This window comes from Pteropus vampyrus, unplaced genomic scaffold (assembly GCF_000151845.1).
Source record: "Pteropus vampyrus isolate Shadow unplaced genomic scaffold, Pvam_2.0 Scaffold86, whole genome shotgun sequence".
Classification (NCBI taxonomy): Eukaryota; Metazoa; Chordata; class Mammalia; order Chiroptera; family Pteropodidae; genus Pteropus; species Pteropus vampyrus.
In genome coordinates, this window is record NW_011888867.1 from 517,147 (window position 1) to 540,889 (window position 23,743).

General features: G+C 51.5%; 2 protein-coding genes across 2 annotated transcripts in view; one reads left to right on the top strand and one right to left on the bottom strand.

Moving 5' to 3' along the window:
• Positions 1-1,215: 1,215 nt before the first annotated feature.
• RCC2 (regulator of chromosome condensation 2) lies at positions 1,216-18,329 on the top strand. The gene is made up of 12 exons (XM_011363596.2): positions 1,216-1,227; positions 2,390-2,483; positions 5,751-5,894; positions 8,600-8,731; positions 9,116-9,204; positions 10,544-10,658; positions 12,611-12,777; positions 13,765-13,945; positions 14,250-14,355; positions 15,032-15,104; positions 17,022-17,099; positions 17,767-18,329. The coding sequence occupies exons 1-12, from the start codon at positions 1,216-1,218 to the stop codon at positions 17,869-17,871; spliced, it is 1,296 nt and encodes a 431-aa protein (XP_011361898.1). The 3' UTR covers positions 17,872-18,329.
• Positions 18,330-21,306: 2,977 nt separating this feature from the next.
• Positions 21,307-23,743, bottom strand: part of PADI6 (peptidyl arginine deiminase 6) — a 22,242-nt gene continuing 19,805 nt past the window's right edge. The window contains exons 12-13 of the mRNA XM_011363597.2: positions 23,137-23,298; positions 21,307-21,957 (exon numbers count right to left, since the gene is read on the bottom strand). Coding sequence (XP_011361899.1) covers positions 21,712-21,957; positions 23,137-23,298 — 408 coding nt within the window. The 3' untranslated portion in view covers positions 21,307-21,711. The remainder of the gene's footprint in view (positions 21,958-23,136; positions 23,299-23,743) is intronic.

The following is a 23,743-nucleotide window of genomic DNA, read 5'->3' on the forward strand; positions in this document are numbered from 1 at the left end:
TAATTTTTTTATTTCATTGACAATAGAGGGAAGAATTAAATTATAGAAAAATAAAGGTCAAGAACCCACAGCATACATTTGTATAGTTAATAGCACTAAAAGAATCAACTACCTCCATCTGACGTATGAGGAACTAAGGCCCGTGACGTTAAAAAACCTGAATTAAGATAACACTTAATGCCCTTCGGTGAGACTCAGTCTGCTGTCACAGCAGCAGACTCAATTTACCAAGGTTCTTTACACCTTGTGTCAGAAAGGTTGGATTTTTGTGTAAATGCTTAGCTGGCTTGATGGGCCAGTGTCCACAAGCCTTTGACCGTTCATGCAGATGCTGACATCTCCAGGTCACAGAAGAGACCCCTCCCTACCCAGGGTGCTTGCAACAACTTACGGCAGAGTCCGGTGGAGCTGCAGGTCCTGCAGTGGCCAGTCAGGCTGGTGAACTGCTGCTGTGGTGACTGCACCTCTGTGTTGAGTGCTTAACAGTGACTGTGACACATGGTTCCCTGGAGCCTTCTGTCCACCGGGCAGAGCCGAGACTGCCAGGCCTGAAGTGGTGTCATTCCAGAGCACCACCCCCTGGCCCCCCCCCTTTTTTTTTTTTTTTTTTTTTGCCGTTCTCTGGCCTGGCAGCTCATCCCACGGTGTCTTAGTTCTTTCCTATGTCTGCTGCTCCTTCCACAGGGAACTTGACAGAACCCACTGGCCGCCATTCATTTGTCTTCGGCAGTAGACCTGTAGAATGTTCTAGCAAGGCCTGCCAGTTAAACAAAGAAGGGGAGATAACCAGGGGAAACTCGGCTTCCATTCAAGTAATCTGAGTCTGGGTGCCGCAGGGGTGGACTACCCTCCAATTAAGGTCGTTCTCTAAATAATTTAAGTGCAGCCAAGTCATTCTCCATTCCTGGCTGTTCATTTCCGCTTCACACACTGACTGCCGGAGGTGTCCTGTAGACCAGCGGTCTCCAACCTTTTTGGTATCAGGGACTGGTGCTCCTACGAGAAATCCGATGCCTGATGATCTCAGGTGGAGCTGAGGGGGTGATGCTAGTGCTAGGGAGTGGCTTCCCTCAATCACCACTCACTTCCTGCTGTGCAGCCCAGTTCCTAACATGCCACGGACTAGTATTGGTCCAGGGCACAGGGTTTGGGGACCTCTGCTATAGACAGACCATCTTCCTCCAGCCATGTAAATGTGATCAAGCAGCAGCCAGCATGACAGCATCTGTACTGTGGGGTGCCCATGACGTCAGATTTGGGTCACACAGAGGTCCCTAAGAGGAAGTTGATTCATTCATAGTGAAGATGTGTTCATCTTACAAATGATGCACGATGTTGCCAAGTGTCCCGCCGGGGCAGTCACTGCGTAGAGGTTAGAATGACTGGACCCAAAGCCGTTTGGCATTTTTTCCTTTGAGCCTTCCAAGAACAATTCTGTAAACAGAAAGAAACTTCTTTCCTTCTACTGTCCTGGGAGGAGGATGCAGAGGACGAGAGCAGAAGGGAGCTTACTGCCTCCCTTGCCAGTGTGACTGGATAGTTCAGAGGTGAATCTTTGACAATCTATTTTAAAAGTATATTTGGGCATTTCAGAAATGAAGCAAAGTGCCAAGGTATTACAGTGAGTGCCACCCAGAATTGGACAGTGACCTCGAAAATGGCTTATATTCCATTGACAGCCTGAGAGTGTGTGGCTGTAATGACTGTGTTGTGAGGAGGAGGACTGAATCGGTTGCCTGGGAACCACAGCCCCACCGCCCCCCACCGTGTGGCCCAGCCCCAGGTGGTCCCTTGTTCCAGTCACCACTGTTCCCCATCTCATGGGCCAGCAATGAGGATGAGCCCATCCAAGGCCACTGGGGTCAGATCTGCCCCGCCCATGCTGTCCAGTGTCTTCATCCAGTGGAGAAGTTGATCATGGTGCTGGGATGTCTGCCGCACAGAGGCTCTTGGCACAGTGGGTGGCACCTGGAGGAACAGTGGGAAAGTACTGGAGTAATTACTGGGCAGAGGCGACAGGCTCCTAAAGGCTGAAGTCTCTGGAGCGCCATGCTTGTGGGAAAACGTAGACTTGACCCCAAAGGACATCCGGGTGATATGACAGGCCTCTTGAAAATACCTGTGGATGGGAGGAATGTCATTTGGCTTGTTTATGTACGTATGTTTTGCAAAACATGTTTTAAAGAGAAAGGATAAAAATGAGCCTGAGCATAACAAGTGAGTGGCTGGGGCAGGGCTGGGATTAGCACACTGAAGTGGTGAGTACCTCGGGCCTTTGCCCACTGGCTAACAGTGAATCATTTTTGTTTCCCGCTGTTGTTGGACAGACTTAGAAAGCTGGACACAGCATTTCAAGCTAATTCTTCTTTTTCCCTCTTTCTCTCTGTAGAAACTTGAAGGGTCTAAGTGCAAAGGGCAGCTTTTGATTTTTGGGGCAACCAACTGGGACTTGATTGGTCGAAAAGAAGTGCCTAAACAACAAGGTATGAGAAACAGTTTCTAAAAATATAAAAGCTACTATTTATTGAGTGCTTCCTATATATTGGGTATCCTATGTAATTCTGGTGACCATCCACCAGGTAGGTATTCTTGTCATTTACAAGAATGTTTAGAGAGGCCAGGTAACTTGCCCAAAGTCACACAGCCTCTCTAATGATGGAACCGGATTTGAACCCTGGTCTTTTATGAGTCTCTCACTTCACAATTCTGCTTTGAAAAAACCAATTCCATTAAGATCGGAACAATTGAAATAGTAGCCTCAGTCGACGCCTTTTCTCCATCTTCCTTTCTCATGTCACTTATATTCATTAAAACGAAGAGGCTGGTCCTGTGGGATGTCAGAATGTCCTAGACATTTGTCACACGTCACATGTCAAACTGTTAGACATTTCAGAAGAGTCCACATTCTTTTGCAAGCTGCCAAATTGTTGCAGGAGCCGGTTTGACAGCGCAAGTAACAGTCTGGAGAGTGGGGGTAGCAGAGAAGTTCTAAGAAGTAACTTTAGTCCCCAAATGCTTTTAGAAAATTGATGTCGTTCCTCTAGAGAATACCGCCCGTCCCGGAGAAGGGAGGCTGGCACAGCGCCACACTTTATGGTTTCTTGATTTCATTTGGAAAGATTCCCAAAGTGCTTTCCAGCATTGCCCTGTGAGCAAATATTTGCGCCCTGACACTCCCGGGGGCCTCGAGAAGGCCAGTGGAGATCATCCTTTTCCATAAAAACGGCAGGAGTTGCAGCAGCGCCCGCTTGGGGTCCAGCTGAGTTAGAATTGGGTCCGAGCCATTTCCTCCCACTGTGGAAAAAGGGCCCAGACTTAGGGCCCGAGTCTGCCTGGCAGCTGCCGTCTCCAGGAAACCCCTCCTGGCATGTGATGACCTAAGTCTGCCAGCCCTGTGGCATCTCCTCTCAAAGCTGCTCTTCACATGAGTGGCCCACTCCCGGTCACAGACACCCGGCCTCGGAAAGGGGAAGTAAATTCTAGTGGAAAGTGGCAGCAGAGGCTGAGTTGACTCCCGTGGGTGTAGGGTGAGGCTCAGAAGGTAGCGAAGCCTCCTTGTGAGTTAAAGATGGCTCCCATGCTGCAGTCGAAGAAATTCTGCCCTTATCGGGCCCATTTTTAGAGTGCCTTTTGGTCTTCTCTCATTCCTACCTTTGCTTCCCTGATTTTTCTCCCTCTGAATGAAATTTTACGTGTGCGTGTATATATATGTAATACATATACACACGTATATATGTACACACACACACATACTTATTTTTTTTAATATTAACGGTATTTTTAAATATCTCTCGGCCCTTCGTGACCTAGCCAGTACACGTTAAGGGAAGGGAGGCAGGATTTGTTTTTCCGCTTGTGCCAAACGTGAAGGGAAGGACGACTTCCCCTCCCACCCTAATCTCCCCCAATTTCTGGCCATCTTTGAAGCGTACCTTCTCTCAGCGAGGGCTGGGAGAGCCCTTGCGTGCACATCGCCATGGATCTTATAAAACTGGCAGCATGACAGGACGCCTTGCTTGTTTGCAGGATACCACAGGGGTTCACGCTCCCTCTCTGATTAGACCAGGCCGCGGGAGTTCACGACTGCAGCCTGGCCGAGGGACCGGGGAATGTTGCCGGCCTTTTGATTTGACTTGGATCACTCTGCCAGGGTTCCTCAGGAGGCCAGGAAAAAGCCTGCCTCTCCCGGGCTGAGGACATCATGAGCACTGGTGTTCATAAGCTTCTAGAAGGAAGATGCTTCGGCAAATTAGCATCCCCCTACCCATGAGACGGGTCCACTTAGCCAAGCTGGGTCAACCATAGGATCTGTACCTCCACGGTGTCCATGTTCTTCACACAGATAACACACGTCACTCATGCTAGCATTCGTTTGGATTTTGTGATAACAAGCAGGCCTTGGGTTTTTCTTAAAGAAGTTAATAAAACCTATGAAGGCTGTCATTTTTGGTTTCCCTATTCCCAAGAAGTTGTTGGTTTTTTTGTCCACCTCCTGGTAGTAGACAAGTGTCCTCAGGTGGAGAAGCTCAGGGCTGTTGCTGTGTGTAATATTGACTTGTAGTCCTGAATCCGGGCTGCCCTCCTTTGCCTGATGGGCCCCTTGTCACTAAGTGAGAGGACAAGGTTGGCGTCCTTCGTTGATGGGGCATGGGCATGGGCATGGGCAGGGTGGGGGTGATCCTGAACAATTTTATAGATTCTTCTCCATGGAGCCAGGAAATTGATGGAGAAGTCAGCCTTTCAATCAGTTCCCACATCTAAATCAACCTGACACAATTGAGTTGGCAGTGGCTAGCATTTCATAGCAGTCACCAGAAGCCTAGAAACATGCTCATATTTCTGTCCTCGAGAGCCCCAAGTTAAAAATATTAAGCAAAAAATTGGCCATGCCCCATCCACTAATAGGACAAAGTGGGGATTTTGGAGAAGGCAGCTCTTTCTTCCTCCCGTGCTCCTAGTGATGTTACTGAGTGCTCACCATGCACCAGGCATGGGTGAGGCCCCAGATGGTCAGTGCGGAGGCATGCGAATTCAGTAGGGCATGTGCTGCGACAGATTTGTGGGGTGCCGGGGTATGGCGAGCAAAGAGTTAAAAGGGGGACATGACAGGGAGGGCTTCCTGGAGGAGGAGTGCTTGACCTGAGGTTTTAAGAACAAGCAGGTCAGGGAGGGGCATTCTGGGGCAGTGAATACATGGGCAAAGGCAAGAGATCATGACCTGACCAACACGGGGGGAACCATGAGAAAAGAGCAAACCAAATGGTGGGAGATTGGTTGGGGAAGGGGCAGAGGTGCCACGTGGGGCCCTCACGCCAAGGCCCTGAAGAACTGCAGGGCAGGCAGTGTCTAGTGGATGGGGGCACATGGAGCCCGCACCAAGGGAGCCTGGCAGCAGGGGAGAGGGCGAGGGAGACTCAAGTCCGCTGCCGGCTTTTCTGGGTTAGACCCCGACCCCGACAGGGCTGCAGGAGAGGCACCCAGCCTCTTAGCCACCTGGAGGTGGACATGCTCAGTAGCCGTTAAGCGTGGGTCCGAGGTCCACATGGGTTGGGGCCAGAGAAGGAGGTGGAACATCAGCGCCTGCGTGGCCACTGCCTGCGTGTGCACCAGCTGGGGTGGTCCGCTGGGGATGCTCCATCATGTTGAGGGTGCAACATAGCACAGTGGATCCTTTGGTCTAGTGACTTTTTCGGAGTGCTCTTCACCCACCCATCACTGCGGCCATCTGATTTGCATATTTCTCTTTGCAGCTGCCTACCGCAATCTTGGTCAGAATTTGTGGGGGCCCCACAGATATGGGTGCCTGTCGGGGGTCCGGGTGCGGACGGTGGTTTCGGGGTCGTGTGCAGCCCACAGCCTTCTCATCACCACTGAAGGGAAGCTGTGGAGCTGGGGTAAGTACCGAGCTTGGGCTGAGAGCTCAGGCTGAGTTCTGGGGTGACCCATGGAGCCATTCCCCCATGGGGCTGACTTCTTTCTCACGTGCCTTCCCTCTAAGGCAGGGCTCCCTTATTCGCAGCCCACATTTCCTCTCCCCAATTCCCACTAGAGTCTCATCTGTACCCTACAGATACATCACCTTCCTCCACTTTCCTGCCATTTTTTGTCTCTACACAGCCCCCTAATTCTTTGCATCCTCCTCTTTAAGCGACTTTTCCCCGCACATTCTGCTAGAATCTGTTTTTTCCTGATATCACGGTGCCTAGAACTAAATTCCCTGTTTTAGGCCCGCCGCCTTGTTCCGCAGCGCGGCGCGATGTGAGCCCCCTGTTCTCGCCACTTTAAATGCCCCTGGCTTTTATGGAGGCCACATCGTGACATCAGCCCCTGGGTCTCCGCAGTCCCGTTCCTCTGTTTGTGGGATCACACAGATCTGCAGGTTCCGTAGCTCGTTGTCTGTTCTGTTTGTTTCTTCATATCGTTCCCCAGTTTACTTTTTCCGAATTTGCATTCCCTGCTGCTGGATGTCCTCACTTGGGTACTTGGCAGGTCCCTGTCCTTACCCTTTAGCTCCCTTCCATTTCAGTGTCCCCTGCAGAGGGCTTCCGTGCATTGCTGCCCGTTTCCCTTCCAGATCATTAATCCAGGTATCAGCTAAGGCTCAGTTTAGCCCCACACCCTCCTGGGAGCTATCGGCCGCTTCCTACAGCTGGATGTGTTGGCATTTGTCCCTGCCCTTTGTTTCTGGTCCTTTGGCTAGCTTTTAGCCCATATGACTGCATTTTTATTTCGGTCTGTTTGAACCATTTTTTTTTTTTGCAATTTCATGAGCTGCTGTACCAAAGTCCAAATATATTAACATCTGTTGTCTTCCCTGCACTCTGCTAATTTTGTAATTCAGTTGAAAAAAAAAAAGCTAACAAGTGTGTCTGGCCCAAATTTATACTTCATAGTCTCTTGATGACATGCTGACATTGCCTCGATTTTCACTTTCTCCTGATTGGCACAGAGCTGTGTCCCTCCCCGCCGGCACCCCTCCCACTTAGCGTTCCAGCGCCGAACACAGCAGCCTCTGTCAGAGTGCCGAACTTGAAATGCCTTATTTCCGGTCTCTACTGAATCTCACTTCCGTGGTGCTTCTAAAAATGTCCCCTGTGCTGACCCTGTGGGCAGGGGATGGTTCTAAAGGCTGTCCTTCTAACATGGCCCCGTGAGCAGACTTGGTGCTGCAGGGGTGGCCGGCCAGTGGGAATGTCACGGGTCCACTGTTAGTAGTCACTCTGATGAAAGCTGAGGGGCCTTGTCCAGAGTCCGGAAGCATTAGCGCTACAGCACATCACTCACGAGAGTCTGTACCTGCCAGCCGCTCAGGTGCCGAAAAACTGCACCCAGCACTTCTGTGTTTAAAGTGACTTTCGCAGTGAACTTGGGTATCTAGCGTCTGCCTCTACTGCCAGAGGACTGAAATCAAAGTACACGTCCAGGTGTGGTTTTCCTCAGGCGACCAGAGGCCATTCGCTTCTCAGGCCGTCTCCAGGACGATGGGTGCTCGTCTTTGTGGTTCTGCTCGCCAGGTTTCCCATGATCTAATGATCAAAGTTTTGTTGTTGGAGAAGGGTACAGCGACTCTCTCCTTGAATCGCCCTGACTTTCCGGCCTTGTAAAATTTTCCCAAAATGCTCAGTAGCGAGTATGGTTTTTTTGTCAGCTAGAGGGACTTGCAAGCGGCCCGTTGACTTATTTTGCTTTGGAACTATTGTAGCCTGTGTTGAAACTAGGGAAGGCTTCGGGGCATCCAGGCTCCTTCTGGCCCCGCAACTCGCCATGCCCGCTCTAGAGCTGAGGGGCTTTGCCAGAGGGCCTCTGTGTTGCAGGGGACTCGGCGGCCGGGGTCACCACCTCAGGCCTCACTGCCACCTGACCCCACAGCCAGTGCAGCTCCAGAGGGAGGGCTTGTGTTTGGAGCATGTCTGGCGTTTGTCTGTCCCTCGGGTTGCTAAGGGCTCTGTGAAGGGTGGTCCGTTGGAGGTGGGCTTGGCACTGTTTAGTGAGCATTGTTTATAGGGCAGTAAAAGGAAGAGGAATGACAGGCAAAAACCAAATGGTCCACAGCAGGTGCCCAGAGCACTGAGGTAATTAAATTCTTGTGAGGCAGGTGTTGAAACGGTTGCTGTCTTAAAATACATCTCGTAGTGAAGGGAATGAGGGAATCGTGGTCTGGCAGGTACCGCGAGAAGTGAGAACTGAGTTTCCATGAGCCCTTCTGCTTGTGTCTGACGTCCAGGCCGAACGGAGCGTTTTGGCCACTCCCCTTGGTCGTAGAGAGCTGCGGGACATCCCTACGGCGGGTCCCAGCCGGTGACCCAGAAAAGAGGGTCAGAGAAGTTGACGTAGGCGGCTGGAGGCTGGCTGCCGGTGGAGACGGACATCTCTGGGGACAGTGCCGTGTATCTTATCCTGGTCACCCGACCCAGTGAGGCAGGCCTCAGAAAGCCAGCCATTGCCTGAAAAGCCAGAGCTTTCACCTTGTTCTCTTGTTTTAGAGGGTACCTTCTAGGAGACCCAGATTTGTCTGCATTTGAAAGGGATCCCACTTGCTCCGTGAGGCTGCCCTGGCCGCCCTCTCTGCCTCCCACTTTATCTTGCTCTTGGTCTGCAGGTCGAAATGAGAAGGGACAGCTGGGACATGGCGACACCAAGAGAGTTGAAGCCCCCAGGCTCATCGAGGGTCTCAGCCACGAAGTGATTGTGTCAGCAGCCTGTGGGCGGAACCACACCCTGGCCTTGACAGGTGAGGAGTGGCTGGTTTCTTAACGTGGCAAGAGGCCAATTGGTCCACTTTGGGTGGTGGGTTAGTCTTGGCCCTGTGACTCGGTTACAATCAGAAAGATGCCCCAGTGAGCCTGGGTGGGTGCTTCTGGAAGGCCTTGAGAGCCTCATAGGCCGGGGAGGCTGTGAGGAGGGGAGGGCAGGGCAGGGCGTTGGGCCTCTCTGCTGGGAAGTGGTTTTGCTCCGAGCCATGAGGCATCCGCTCCAGCACCTTTTGGAACACTGTCTTATTTACATTCTTTTTGGCAAAGGAGCTGTTTGTATCATTTTGGAGCCTTTGGTTCCAAATCTGGTTCAAAACCCTCAGTATTATTTTTCCTTTTGTGATATCGTTCTTTCCTTCCAGAAACAGGCTCCGTGTTTGCATTTGGAGAGAACAAGATGGGGCAGCTGGGCCTCGGCAACCAGACAGACGCGGTCCCCAGTCCTGCACAGGTACCACGCTCCCTGCTCGGCCTTGGCAGCCTTTTGTTTCTCTTTGCGTTTGTGCTCGATTTCCTAGGTTGAGATTGTACGTCTCTCTTGATCCCTTGTAAAAATGGAGTCTAGCTGGTTTGGGTGGAATTCACATGCTATAGTCTTTAAAACAGGTTTCACAGTTGAAAAATATCCTGAAAGCAGTTTTACTTTCTGAATTAAATAATTTGTCACAGAGGCCTTGTTTTAAGCCAATTCTATCCCAAAGAAAGTGAGGAATGTTATATGGATGTGATTTGTCATTATCTGCAAATACTTTGAGATTCGACCTTGTATGAAGGTAAAAGTCGCCTGCCAGGTACTTAGAACACAAATAGGAGCTTGGTGGTTTCTTCATCCTAAAAAACCTACAATAAGTTTGAGGGTGGGATTTATACCTAAAAAGTGAACTAATACAAGGCAGCAAAATGCTAATAAGTGTGTGTGATGAGTGGTTTCATGATGGAGGGAATCAGATTTCTTCATCTTAAAAGAGATTGGCCAAGCCGATCTGTGGTTTGAGGATTTTTGAAGTATTCTCGTTTTGTCAGCCATTTGTCCTACAGTGGAATGTCAGGTTTCTAGAGAAGCAAGGACCAGTGGACAGGGTCTGGGATTCCCTCCCCATCTCCAGTTCCATCGCTGATTTCCACGGTGCTGCTACTTCGTACCCTCTGCTGCTTGTCGGGGCCTTTCCCAGGCTGAGCAGTGTGCAATAAATAGCACATTTTCTAATTGCTCAAATTTGTTTCCAGATCCCATGTTAAGTTATTCAGGGCCTTTGCTGTCTTCTAACTTACCGATTTTGAAACGTTTTATTTTTTGTTCACATCTACAGTTAACACCATGGGTCAAGTATCTCTATAGACATAATGGAGAACGTATGACAGTTCATTTTATTGGTCCACAGTAACACTTATAAAAACTTTTATAAGTTGACGCTGAACCTAGTAACTAAACCGAGATTTGAGGATTGTTAGTTTGTTTTCTTTAACCCTCCTGCCCACACCGGTCAGCATAATTCAACGCTCACTGGGCACCAGGACTTGCGAGGCACAGTGTCAGGCATTGTGATTTAGGTTTACAAAGACCTGGGATACAGTTTACCTGTCTTTGATCCTGACTCTACTGGGAAGTTATGGGGGTCAACAGAGTGTTTCTTTATATTCTAAGCTTTTGCCTTCAGAATTATTGAGTCCATTAAATTTCTTTTGTAGCCTAGTAATTGTTTCAACACTAACCTACAGAGAGGTAGAGACGTTTTAATCATTGTTTTAAAAAAAAAAATGTCTGAAAGTCTCCCGTCTTGTCTTTTCAGATAATGTACAATGGCCAGCCAATTACCAAAGTGGCCTGTGGGGCTGAATTCAGTATGATAATGGACTGCAAAGGAAACCTCTATTCCTTTGGGTGCCCTGAATATGGTCAGCTGGGTATGGAAGTATATTTTTTAAAAGCTCTGTAATCTAACTGTATATTTAGAACCAGAAGTCAGTACTGGGCTGACATGTGTTAGAAGTGTGAGTAATTGATCACAGATAATAGCCTTGGGCCATTAAGTAGGTCTTACGTTTGGTGGAACAGCATGTCACAACTCACAGGGTCGTGGATTTGCCTTAAAGAAAAAGTCGGGGCTCCAGTGTGACAAAAGATTCTTTTCTGCTTTGGGAGTTTGTTCATACATAAAAGGATTCGAAGTGGAAAAAAGAAATCAAACCACCTTCATTTAATCTCATATTTAAAGATTCACCTTTATCAAAAGTGAGGAGATTACACGAGATTAAGTTTGTTCTAGAAACTCTGGTCTGGCAGTTATTTTCAGTACATACGTGAGGAGAACCACATGTAAAAAACAAAAACAAAAAACGCCACATTTAAAAGTGACTGGGATCCCTTCCCGTTTTCATCCCTAAACAGAATGTGCTCATCCAAAAACGTACCTCACTGAATAGAAAAGAAAAACTCAGAAAGTTATTCTCCGTAAGTGGAAAATGTCTCTCGATCTTGCATTTGTGCAAGGTCTCCATTTTCTTTTCCCATCTGACACCAAAGTGTTTTTCCCCTTCCTGGCGCCTTCCCGCCCGCCACCCCATCCCCTTCCGAGTAGGAGGTGAGGTGTGGGCGCCCTCTGCTGGCTCCTCGCTGCATGCCACTCCGGATCCGTGGCTGCCCCCGGATCTGGGTTGCCGGGGCTCCGCGTCATTGGAAGCCGGCAGATGGAAGACGATATAAATAGAACGAGGAGCATCTCGCTGGCCTTAGACTTTAGGGAACAGTGACTTTATGAAACTAAATATACCTCAAGTCAGAAGTGAATAAGAAAGAACAGCTCCTTACGCACATTCAGTGCTGGTTGCCAAGGAGTTGCCAGAGACTGTTGGAGAAACGGTTTCCATAGTCACAGGCCCTCATGCTGTCCGCGGCCCCGTGCAAAACATGGGAAGTGCGTTTCTGGTCTACTTCCGGAAACGCGTGGCTCCCCTGCTGCCTGTGGCTGCCCCAGATCTACCAACAAGCACCTCGTCCTAGCAAGTTGAAAATCAGATGACCTTGGTAACAATAATGGCTGACACCCAGCAGTTACTGTATACCAGTCACCATTTAAGTACTTTGCATGGAGTCTTACTGCTTAGTTTATACTCATTGAAGGTATTGAGACATTGGCTTTTGGTTTATATCGGTAGGATCCATTATTATTCACTCGCCAGCTTACTTTCAAACCTGTTTTCAATCTCTGCTCAAATCCAGAGATCCCTTTCAGAACTGGAACATGCGTGTGACGTTGGAGAAATGACTCGCCAGCACACACACTCACCCCTACTCTTCCTCACGCTGCATTTACTGGGTCAGGCAAGGCAAGGAGAGAAAGTGCCACTGAACTCTCATGTTCTCCCAACCGTAATGATATATTTAGGTTACTGGTAATGCATAAAAACACAAGTCTGAGGTTGTATGTTGCACTTTCGTCCATTGTTGGCCCATCCAGGGCTCTTCATAGAGGCCCCCAAATAGGGTGCAGACCATTCCTTTGGACTAGTAGCTTTCAGCTTCGTTGCGTGCAGCCCACAGTAAGAAGTACATTCTACAATGCAACCCAATCTGAACGTAGAACTGCAAAGAATTCTCACAAAATAACGTTCTTATAAGCAGCATCCTTTGGCGTTTTTTATTCTATTCATTTTTTAAAAACAACTGGTTTCAACCCACAAATTCGATTTCATGATCCACTAATTGGGTTGTGCCTCAGATGGGAGAACACTGCCTTGGTTGACAAAGGGGCCTGTTGAGGCCCGGCCACCCAGGTCGGGGCAGGTGCTTGGCCTGTCACCGTAATGAGTGGTGCTCCGCCGCGGCCGCTGTTGACCGCTGGCTCTGGTCGCTGCAGGACACAACTCAGATGGGAAGTTCATCGCCCGGGCACAGCGGATAGAGTACGACTGCGAGCTGGTGCCCCGGCGAGTGGCCATCTTCATCGAGAAGACGAAAGACGGACAGATCTTGCCAGTCCCAAACGTGGTCGTGCGCGACGTGGCCTGCGGCGCTAACCACACGGTGAGCTCGAGTGTTTTTCTTGCTGCGTGTGCAGGGTGTGGATGTGTCAATAGCTGTCTTCATGTCTTGCACAGACATTTTGGGTTGGGATCATATAGTAAGCAGTTTTCCACTTTTTTATGGCTTTTGTCTAATGGAACAACATGGGTGTCCTTCTAGCTGGATAGATAACATCCTGGACTAGAGGTGTCGAATGGTTTTTAATCGTCAAGGTGCATGGATCTCTCTGCATCTTAGTTGTCTCCTCGCAGTCATTTCGCTGAGACCGCCTGTGAGTCAAACGTGATTCTCTTCTCTGTTGAAAGAGCATGGTCCTGGGAGTCCAGAGACCAAGCTGGTCTCCTGGTGGCGGCTGACTGGCTGAGTGACCTCGGCACGGCTCCTTCCCCTGGGGTCATCTTCTCCGTCGGTTGCACAGTGACTCAGGCTAGCAAGTCTAAAAGCTGATTTTCATTTCTATAGTCTTGTCAGGGGAGGTGAAGTCAGATTTTGTTGAGGGTTCTTAGGTCAAGTTGTAATAGGTTGAACCTTCACGTGATCCAAACAGTAAGCATCAAAGATGCTGAGAAGAAAAGAAGATGGGTTTTAAATTGTTGAAACGTCAGTGCTCTGTGCGTCAGGGACCAGGTGGCGACCACCTGCATGTTCGTGGGGGCGTCTAAAGACAAGGCAGGCAGGCTTTGTCTCGGCTCTCTGCAGTTCAGCCAGTATTATCACAGGAAGTGGAAGCATCGGCTTGCTCTGCAGACAACTCTCGTGCTTCCGATGAGGGAGGTACTTGTGACTTTAATAATTAAGAACAGAAAAGAGTGTCCGTGGCAGAGAAAACAACACGTGTCTTCGGGTTGCTGCACCTGCTGCTGTCACCTCGCCCCTTAGGTGGTAGGACAGATCCCTACAGTGTTTCAGCCCCTTGGCCGTTAGCTGCTGCACCAGGTCCCCTCCTGTTGGCAGGCCTGTCCCCACCCTGTGTTTTCTTTCCCGCAGCTGGTCCTGGACTCCCAGAAGCGCGTCTTCTCCTGGGGCTTCGGCGGCTACGGCCGGCTGGGCCACGCTGAGCAGAAGGACGAGATGGTCCCCCGCCTGGTGAAGCTGTTTGACTTTCCCGGGCGCGGGGCGTCCCAGATCTACGCCGGCTATACCTGCTCCTTCGCCGTCAGTGAAGTGGGTCAGTGGTTTCTCCATCTGGGTCTCAGGAGGAAGGTGTCCAGAACCATGTGTGGTTTTCCCTCCCTGGCAGTGTTCCGGTGGGAGCCACGTAGCCATTGTCAATGTTCCCAAGACCAAGAGCCTTGATTTCATTGGCTTCTTCCCAGTGTTCTTTCCAACAGAACACCCCTTCGTTGTCACCGGTGCTGAGCATCTTGCATGATGGTCCCTATCCACCTGCCTTTCTCGTTGATGGTACTGAAGATGAGACTTTAGTTCTTGAGATGGCAGCTCACGGAAGGACCATGTTTGTCTTTCTCTAGGTGGTCTGTTTTTCTGGGGGGCCACCAACACGTCCCGTGAATCTACCATGTACCCAAAGGCCGTGCAGGACCTCTGTGGCTGGAGAATCCGGAGCCTGGCTTGTGGGTACGTGACTGTTTCCTGGTGAGCCGGATGGTGAGGTGTCTCTCCCCGCCCAAGGAGTATGGGACACACATGGGAGGTGCCTCTCCCTTGAGGGTTCTGTCCCCTTCAGGGCATCGGACGCACCAAATCCCAGAGAGGGACTTGTCAAGAGGGTTGACAGGTCTTAGAACAGATGACTCTCGTTCCATTGCCTTCACGGAAAGAAAGTCATTTTGAAGGTTTGGTGTGCTTCGCTCATATTATAGGCTCAAAATTATATTTAGTTGGAACTATGGTGGGATTTGTTACTCAGATGCTGGAATGGAGAAATGACCTCTGAGTCACTGACTTTTCATTTTACTTTGAGGACACTTGGTAAGCTCTCTGGAGTTTGAGGAGTTAACGGCTAGATTGTGGGGTTAACGGTTGTGGGGCGGGTGGCTTTATAATCTTTTGAAATCTCCAGCCTCGCCTGAGTGGTTATCAAGTTCCACCCCCTTCAGAACGAGCTCCCACTTCACCCTGATTCAGTCGCTCCTTTTCCCAATGTGTGTGTTCACCCAAAAGTGATCCCCCCGCTCCCCAAGAGCCCTGGAACCTGGAGTGATGAGGAGACGGGAAAGTCCGGGCCCTGTGGTTCCTGGGTCTGGGGCTCGGGCTGCCGGACCTGGTGGTGACCGCCTCTGCCTGTTTGCAGGAAGAGCAGCATCATCGTGGCTGCGGACGAGAGCACGATCAGCTGGGGCCCGTCACCCACCTTTGGGGAGCTGGTAAGCTGGTGTGGCAGGGGGCGGGACCCAGCTCGTGCTCGCTGAAACTGAGCCTGAAAAGCTCATAGACCGTAGAAAGTGTCTTTTATCCTTGTTGTGTTAAGATCCATAACATTCCCCAGTCTTTGGGTACGTGAGCTTCTAAGACTATTCTGTGCCCACAAATTCAGTTGACCTCCGAATGACACAAGTTTGAACTGCGTGGGCCCACTTAGACACAGGTTTTTTTCAATTTCCTGTAGATCTATTGACCCACACAGTTCAATCCTGTGTACATGGGTTAATCCCACAGTTGAGAAGCTGCATACGCAGAGGGCCGACTGGTTACACGCAGACTTTCAGCTGCAGGTGGATCAGTGCCCCCGACCCTGCGTCGTTCCCGGGTCCCCTGTAACTGCGCGTCCTTTCTGTCCACATTGTAACATGGAAATCGAGAAGTTCCAGATCTCGTTTCCTCCCCTTGCATTCTGTAAGCCACGGTCGTGGAGCGAGGGTGATGGGAACGGGCACGGTCACTCCTCCATCTCCAGGTTTGCAGACGCCGTGCCCAGTGGTGAGCATGCTTCGAATCTGCTTTTCCCCCCGGGTCCTCGAAGCGTTTCTAAAAGCTCAATAAGCAGCCTCTGCTGCTCCACGTAGCAGTGTGCCATCAGGCCAGCCCCAGGTCATTTGGGGACATTCTTTTCTCATTTTCCTAAATAAATTTAAGTCTGTGTTCCCTGCTTTTTATCTCAGTCACATGAGTGATTACAGCCGATGGCCCTCGGTTTCTCACGCATACTTGGCCTTCCCCAACCAAATGTCTCTGATTCTCGGGTTCTGGTGCTGGGTGAGTCCTTAACTTTTAATTTCTTCGTCAAGAAGAACAGCTTGGCAGTGGCGCCCGTCCTGACGGTCCGCCCGTTCTGGTTGCGATTTGATCCTCACCTTGGCTCTTGTGTTTCCTGCTGGGAAGGCGGTCTGTCTCCCTTTCCTCCTGTCGCGGGCGGGACCCGGCGGGGTGCCAAGGCGAGGGAAGGGCGGGCTTGATCCCGCGAGCAGTCTCGAGGACAGCTGGGCCGAACGTATCTTTTCCTGGGTGCTCTGCACCCGCTTCCGGTCCGGCAGCTTCTGAGGGGGATCCACGTGCAGCAGACGCTGAGGGCGGCCCCTTTGGAGGCGGGCCCGTGCAGAACCTTGAGAGACCTGAGGATCGGGCCGTTTTGATGGACTGTTCTTAGAGGGTGTTTTGGGGGCCTATCAGAACTAGATTCTGAATATCAACTTTAAAAAAAGAAGGGAATCAAGAACTTTTGGGGCCACCTCTCGGGAATGAGAAGATGGCGTGGCCGTCGGGGGAACCACTCGCTGTAGGGGAAGGAGTAATGCTTCCGTACCCACCCTGTAGGCCCCTCTGAGCCGAGCCGAGGGGTCTGCTGGCCTGGCAATCGCCCGTTCCCACGCCTTTGCATGTGACTCCCCCAGGCAGCCCTTGACCAGTCCCTTTTATCTCTGGTGTCATTACCGTAACAGATGATGGCTATTCGGTCTCCAGACCACAGGGTAGGAAGGTAGATGGCCACCGTTCTTTGTGACCTTGTAACCCTGAAGGGCTGCAGTTGCCATTTCTTCCTGGGCTCGTGATGGTGTCACCTCACCAGTGCCACTCCCCAGAAGGTACCCGTCATCACATAAATCCTCATAGGTTATAATTTAGCATCTTGGTCTTGCTCGCGTTACGAACTGGTCACTTGTGGGCAGCAGCTTTGGTGGGTGAATACTCTGACCTGGCCCGCCTCAGTGTCTGAGCGGGAGCTCGGTCACGGAGGGCCCCACAGCCTCTGGCTGTGGCTCCAGTTAGCGGGTTGCCTTTGTCCTGTTTCGGATCGTGCCGTAGCGACCTCAGTTCCCTGAGCATCTCCTTGCTTGCCTCTTCAGGGCTATGGGGACCACAAGCCCAAGTCTTCCACCGCAGCTCAGGAGGTGAAGACATTGGACGGCGTTTTCACAGAGCAGGTGAGCGAGGACCTGTGCCAGTGAGAAGCAGAAGGCGCTGGTAGCAGAGAGAAAATGTGATTTGTACCTCACTTTGCCTGTTTGTGGTCTTTGCATGCTGCCTGTGCTAAGAGTCTTCTGATGACCCCCAGCCATGAGCAGGAGAACGCACAGGGGCACACGGGCCGGGCTCTAGAGCAAGTGGCTCTCCTGCCTGCCTTGTACCTGCCCTTAAGACTACATACACACCCTTGGGGAAGTGGGGCCGGTGACGAGGTGTGAGCTCCGCTATTACGTCCAGTAGGCTGCCACCCGTGTCTGCCAAGATGGGATTGTGGTCCAGAGAGGCACAGGGAATGGGAAGCATGACCCGCATGTCCCCCACCAGCCCCTGCTGACAGTGGCGGCGAAGCCCTGCTCAGTGGCCTCCTTCCATCTCTCCCCGTGGCAGCCCGGAAGGCTTTGGTTGGCACGGTGTTGGGGACGGGTCACACTGAGACTACTGGCCTTAAGTACAGCGGTTTTATGTACTTTTCAGGAGTCTTCCATTTCTCTCCATATGGACCCAGTTTGCCAGCCTAGCTGACTCACGTCCTGTTGTCTGCCTTGTGCTTGTCTGCTGCGCACTAAGTGACACGCCTGTGCGCTGAAGTGCCCTCGCACACCCAACGCTGATTTGTTCCCCCAGGTTGCCATGGGCTACTCACACTCCTTGGTCATCGCGAGAGATGAAAGTGAGACCGAGAAAGAGAAGATCAAGAAACTGCCAGAGTACAACCCCCGCACCCTCTGACCGTCCCGGAGTCTCCACTCCACCTTTCGTGGCAGCTGTCATTTCCATGTGCACTGGGACGGGAAGTCAGAACGAGGAATTTAAACGAGCAGAAGTCGACCGAAGGTGCATTTTTGTTAGGCTCCCTGAGGTTCCGTTTTATAAGTGATCCAACGTCAACTACCTTTTCTGTACGCTTTCCAAAGTGTTTTTTCTCTCTAAATGTTTAATTAAAATATTTGCTCATAGTTGACTTAACCATTCCTACAAAAGAGGCAGAAACTTTGAGCAATCTAGGTTTTTTTAAGTTTTCCTCCCCCCCCCCCCCCCAAATCTACTTCTCAAAACTCCACTTTACAGTCATAATTAGCATTGTGATCCGGGTGGGTGCTACCTGGGAGAGGAGTCCCCATTTACTCAAAAAAAAAAAAAAAAAAAAAAAAACGTTCCTTACGGGAACCGGCAGCGTCTAGGTAAAGAGCGTCCCTAGGGGTGGATCTCCAACCAGAATCACGCCCGCGTGCTTTGGAAGCATTTGGGTCGTTGCTTCCCGCTTTTTCTTGTAGACTGGCTGAGCCCAGCCTTTGGTCTGTAAGCCCTACTGCCTTTTGGCTGTGACATTATCAGAATCTGCCGTTTCCCCCCTGGTGGGGGCTCTGGGGTCCGCATTTAGCCATTTATATCCATTTTAGCTGTAAAGAAGTCCAGGTGAAAATCAGGTGGTCGTGGACTCGGTGGGGACTTGAGGGATGGGCAGCTGTGGGGACAGTGTATGTGGTTTGAGAACCGGCTCTAAGGCTCCTGCGGAGCCGGGGGCCACCTCGCCAGCACTCGCCATTAGAGATTGATCAGCCAGCAGCAGGAAGTGCATTCTGGTGTCCTTGCAAGGAAGGACCAGCTCTCATGTACCAGCCTTCATCACCTCCGTGCTTCCGTCCTTCTCTCCCCTCCACCCCGGCTGGATCCTGCTGGAATGACCCAGTGTCTCTGAGACCCGGGTTCCAGTTCTGCTAAGTCTTCTAGTCACATTTGCTTGGCTGTGGTACCAAATAGTTGGGATTATGAAGAAGTCCCTCTTCCCCGCGTGTCAGCACAGATGCTGTGACTGCCACCCAACTCCCTGCCAAGTGCCCTCTGCCCGAGCTCGTCCCCAGCACCGCACTGCTCTGCATGAGTTACGAGGTGCCTTTCCCGGAACCCTCCCCTCACTTGGACCCAAGAGAGGCGACAGCTTTAGGCTGGGGCTCTTGGTTTTGAGAGGGTCTGGACTGGTTTGGGTGCTTTAAAATAGATTTTGTAGTTCAGTGGTGCTTATGGGGGAGATGGGTTAGAACTTCAGAGTGAGACTTGGGTGGATGAGAAAGTTGAATATTGAGTTGGGTTGTTTTGTTTTGTTTTGTTTTTTTGCTTTTCTATTGTTACCACTTGTCATTGTCTTGATGTTAAAATGCCAAAAATGATCCAGTTGTTGCTTTTTCCCCTACTCCTCTCCCGTTCCTTCTTACAGTGGCTTCTGCCTTTGCAGGGCATGTAACAGTCTATCCTGGCCAGTCCCAAGGCCTGTGTGAGGAGACCGGCCTGCATCCTTCTAAGGTTTAGTCTGACTTCATGCTCATCTCTGCTGTCCTGTGTTCAATCAGTAGTCCAGGGGAGAAGCTTCTGCTACTTCAGAGCTTCTGCTATACTAACCTGATTTGTCCAAATCACCCCAAAACCACCATCTCTCACTCGAGCTTCCGTATGTGCAGCCCATCAGTTTTCCTGGTCAAGTCTTTTTCCTGTAATGGGGTTAGGCACGTATGTATATGCTCCTTGAACCCAAACAGCCTCCCTTGGGTCGTGCAGTCACAAAGAGGGTGCAGGGAGCAGTCGCCTGGGTCCTGGCCTTTGCAGGAGCTGCCCTTGGCGAAGCAGGGCCTCGATCTTCCAACGGACTAATCTGAAACCCACCGCCAGCCTTTTCTAGAACCCCTCGCCAGGGACCGGAGCAGGAAAGGGGGTGTACCTTGGGGTGTACCTTACGAGCGAAGACTGCTCTCTCGTCTCCCACAATCACTCCTTTTGGCTTAGAGTTTTAAAATGAACTTCCTAATGGGGAAAACCCTTCAGAACAAGGAGTCGAGGGTGGTGGTCCCGCACCCTGAGAGAAAGGGGCAGAGTGACCTGAGCTGGGAGTGCTGTGCACTGGGCCCTTGGGGCATCTGCTGTGCCTTCCAGCTCAGGAAGGAGAGTTTGGAAGAAGAGGCGTAGGGTGAAGGGGATCCAAGAAGAGGTTGTGATTTGGTGAAGGTGCCTGGTTTAGTGCTGTAATTGTCTTATTTTTTTTATATATATATTTCTTGGAGTAAACATTTTAAATAAACGACATCATTGTTTACTCTGTTTTGGCTTTTGCGCTTCCTTTGCAGAACTTAGCACCTCCGTTTTTCCCAGCTCTCTGCTCATGTGCATCCTGCCTGCCGCCCAGGCCGAGGCTCCCACTAAAGGGGGCTGTCCCAGGATGAGCCCCAGGGGTGGGGATCCGTCCTTTCAGCTTCTCGGCTTAAGCCATACTGGGGCTGGGAGGTGAGTGGAGCTCCCAATTCTGTCCCTTGAAGAATTGTGACCCCTGGGCAGGGTCAGCACCTCACTTGCCCCAAAGTTTTTTATACACATCACACTGAGGCTTTGAGGATGAGGTCAGGCGTGGAAGGCCCCAGAACAGTGATAGGCTTTGTGTGCCCAGAAACATCTGTTGTCGTTCTCCACCTTCCCCCAACTTCGAAAGGGAGCCCTGTGGTCAATAGAGCATGGTCACAAATGTGACCTTCAGTCTGCACTGGCCTATCATGGGCAGTGTGCTGAGCTCCCACCAGGGGGCGCCAAGAAGCCAGTTGTGTGTTTATTAGAGGCCCCGTGCATTTTCCATCCTGCCCAGGCTGAGCTACACTGCACAGGCCACCAGCATTTAAACACTGGTGACCTCTTTCTGGAGTCTCAGATGCTGGCTGCTTTGTGTCATCAGACCCGCCCCTCGCATTGTCCCTATTCCAAGCACCTTGACTGCTTGGAGCCTCCCGCTGGTGCCAAGGGGACTGGAGGAGGGCGGCAGCGGTTATGAGGGCTTCTCAGAATCATTTGGTTTAATAGCATCTCTGTGCCATTAACGCTGGGGGGCGGGGGGGGTACGCAGACATGGAAATAAGTCGTTTTAGGTCTCAGTGGGCATTTCTTCTTAGATACCAGGCTTGACAAGTCTACCCGAGCCTACCCCAGCTGTGCCTTGCCCCTCAGAGGCTATACCTGCAGACCCCAAGGGGACCAGAGCCTCTACCTGCTGAAGCCAGCTGCTCATGAGGCACCTACCACCCCTCCTTGGGCAGGCCCAAAGGGGAGCCCTCTTCATTACCCCATTCTGGACTATCGCATGCTGCTCAAACGTCTAGACCCAGTTTCAGGTGCTCTAAGGAATTTGAATAATTTCGCACTACAAAGACATTAAAAGATGAGAACAACTCGGCACAAGCCAGGTCCCCTGTCTGCACACGTGAGGCAGCCTGACCTCGGCTGTCCCAGCAGCTCAGCTCTTCGTCCTTAGCTGCCACCCCTTTCCCCCAAATGAGGCGGCCACTGCCCAGATGCATTCACAACCGCTAGAGCTTTAATGGGTAGCTGGTAACCACCTCTCAGCTGTAGACAATTTCCGTCTTTTTTCAAGAGTTTCAAGCTGGTAGCATTTGCCACCCCTCTAGGTACTGAGGATGGGGGAACAGGGTAAGGAAGGGGCATGGTGTCTCGACTCCAGCCCCCCAAATAGGGCAAAGAACGCTGTCGCGTGGTGGGTGGCGACAGGCCATTCGTGCTGGGGCAGGGCTGGCGGTGCTAGGCCTGAGTCTGAGGCACCATCCTCCACCATTTAAAGGCAAAGGGCACCCGGCGGATGTTGGCACAGGCGCAGAAGTCTCCAATTTCAGTCAGGTAGCAGTCAAAGTCATTAATGAAGGTGCACTTGAAGCCCAGGGGCTCCAGCAACCGGCTGATCTCTTCTTCCAGGCAGCAGGTGCCTTTGATCTGGGGCCCAAAAGGCTTGGGGATGCCCAAGTTCTTGCCCATCACAATCACCCGCAGCTGTCGGAGAGACAGATGGGCAAGGCCTGGACAGGCTGGAGCCAAGGAAGAGTGTCCCATCCCTCTAAGAAGTGCTGTCAGGTTCAATGCAAGGGAAAACCCAGTTGCCTCTGGTTGGACTAGACCAGGAATAGCAAGCACACACCAGCAACCTTCTCCAGGCCTGTGCTTCAACCATCACTAAGCAGCCTTGGCCAGTCCAACTCCCGCTTGACCCTCCAGTGGCCCCCACGTGATTCTTAATGGCAAAACCGAAATCCCGCCTGGCCAAGGTCTGGCTTTGCCAACTTCCCCGGTTCCTTCCTCTACTGTATTTCTCATTCTGGCCTTGAGTCTTGTGCCATCATCTTGCTTTCCTCTCTTGGAGAGCTCTTCCTTCCATCCCTAGCTTTGTCAGTTGACTGCTGTCCATTTTTCATTTTTCAACTCTAGTGTTTCTTTCTCCAAGGAGCTTCTACCACCATTGCCCTGACCTATTCCCAGGGCTGAGGACAGAGTCCTGCTTCATGCCCAGAGGGCCACACAGGTCTTGTCAAATTAAAAGATGCCCATGTGTCAATGGTGAAAGGGCCTGTGTCTTTGGGCCTCAGAGAAGAAGTCTGCAAGTGTTTGAAGGAACTGATGAGCTCAAATGTCTCAATTCATTCTTAGGGCCCACGTGGTGGGTCACGGTTACGTGAGAAAAGTCAGGTATAGGCCTAGCAGGAGTCTCCTATATACACGCACACACCCCAATTTCTCACCTATGCTACATAGGAAGAGTGTTAACTGTGAGAACTTCTGTGGCCCAGATGCTACTGCCCTGGTCATGGGCTCCCTGGACAGGAAGACCCCATCTCAGAGAGCTTCCCCGTGGCCTCAGCCAACAGAGGCCTTGGCCTTCTCCACTCTGCCGGTAGCACAGCATCGCTGTCTGTGAGGTGGGCCATGTAGTGATGACCCCTGAGGTTGGGGATTAGCCCCAGGGCCCAGCCCATGGTCTCTACTTGGCAAGTCGCCCATCCTGGGCCCCACCCACTGTTCCCCCAAGGGGTCCTCCCACCACCTCACTTCCTCTCGGACATCCTCGCAGGCTATGCCCCCACTTCTCGTCCAGCACCATGTATATCAAGGGACCAGCCAGAGCTGGCTAAACAGCCCTACCCAGGGGGACATCCAGCCCGTCCCTGTGCTCCTCACCAGGTTGGGGAAATACGGCCTCGCGTAGAGTTTCTTGGTCTGCTGGCTGGAGGGGACGTTCGTCAGCTGCTCCAAGCAGAAGAGCTGTGGGACGTCAATGATGTCCCTCTCCACCAGGCCCAGCTCCCTCCTCAGGACGTCACGGTTCAGGTTAATGCACTTCTATGGGATGGGAAGAGCCAGGAGAGCGAGTTTATTAGGAACCGAGGGTAATGGCCGGAAGCCACTCCCATCTCTCCATCACTCGCTGTGTGCTGGAGCCTTACGTAGCATACCAGCCCTCAGAGTGGGCACAAGTCCCTTTTTCTGAGGGAAAGTCGGGGGGACTCAGAGCAAAGGCCTAGTCTCAAGAGGCCAGAATCTCATGGCCAGTCAATGGCTGGAGCAGCTACTAGGCCTGATTCTACTGTAGCATGTTTCCCCTTTGGCCCTCATTCCTGGCCGGAGTGGGAGGCCTGGCCAAGGGCAGGGGACTGGCAAGGATAAGTTCTCAGACCCAGGCACTCTGCTTCCTCCCTTAGGGACAGGAGCAGTGGTCCCCACTCACCCCTTCCCTGCTCAGACCGGCTAATAATGCAGGTGCCCAAGCACTTCCCTGGTCTGACAC

Bases quoted from the DNA above. Each gene is read 5' to 3' on its own strand.
- RCC2 (XM_011363596.2), top strand. The intron at 10,659-12,610 runs GTATGGAAGTAT...TGGTCGCTGCAG, and splicing joins CCCTGAATATGGTCAGCTGG to GACACAACTCAGATGGGAAG. The intron at 15,105-17,021 runs GTAAGCTGGTGT...TTGCCTCTTCAG, and splicing joins CACCCACCTTTGGGGAGCTG to GGCTATGGGGACCACAAGCC.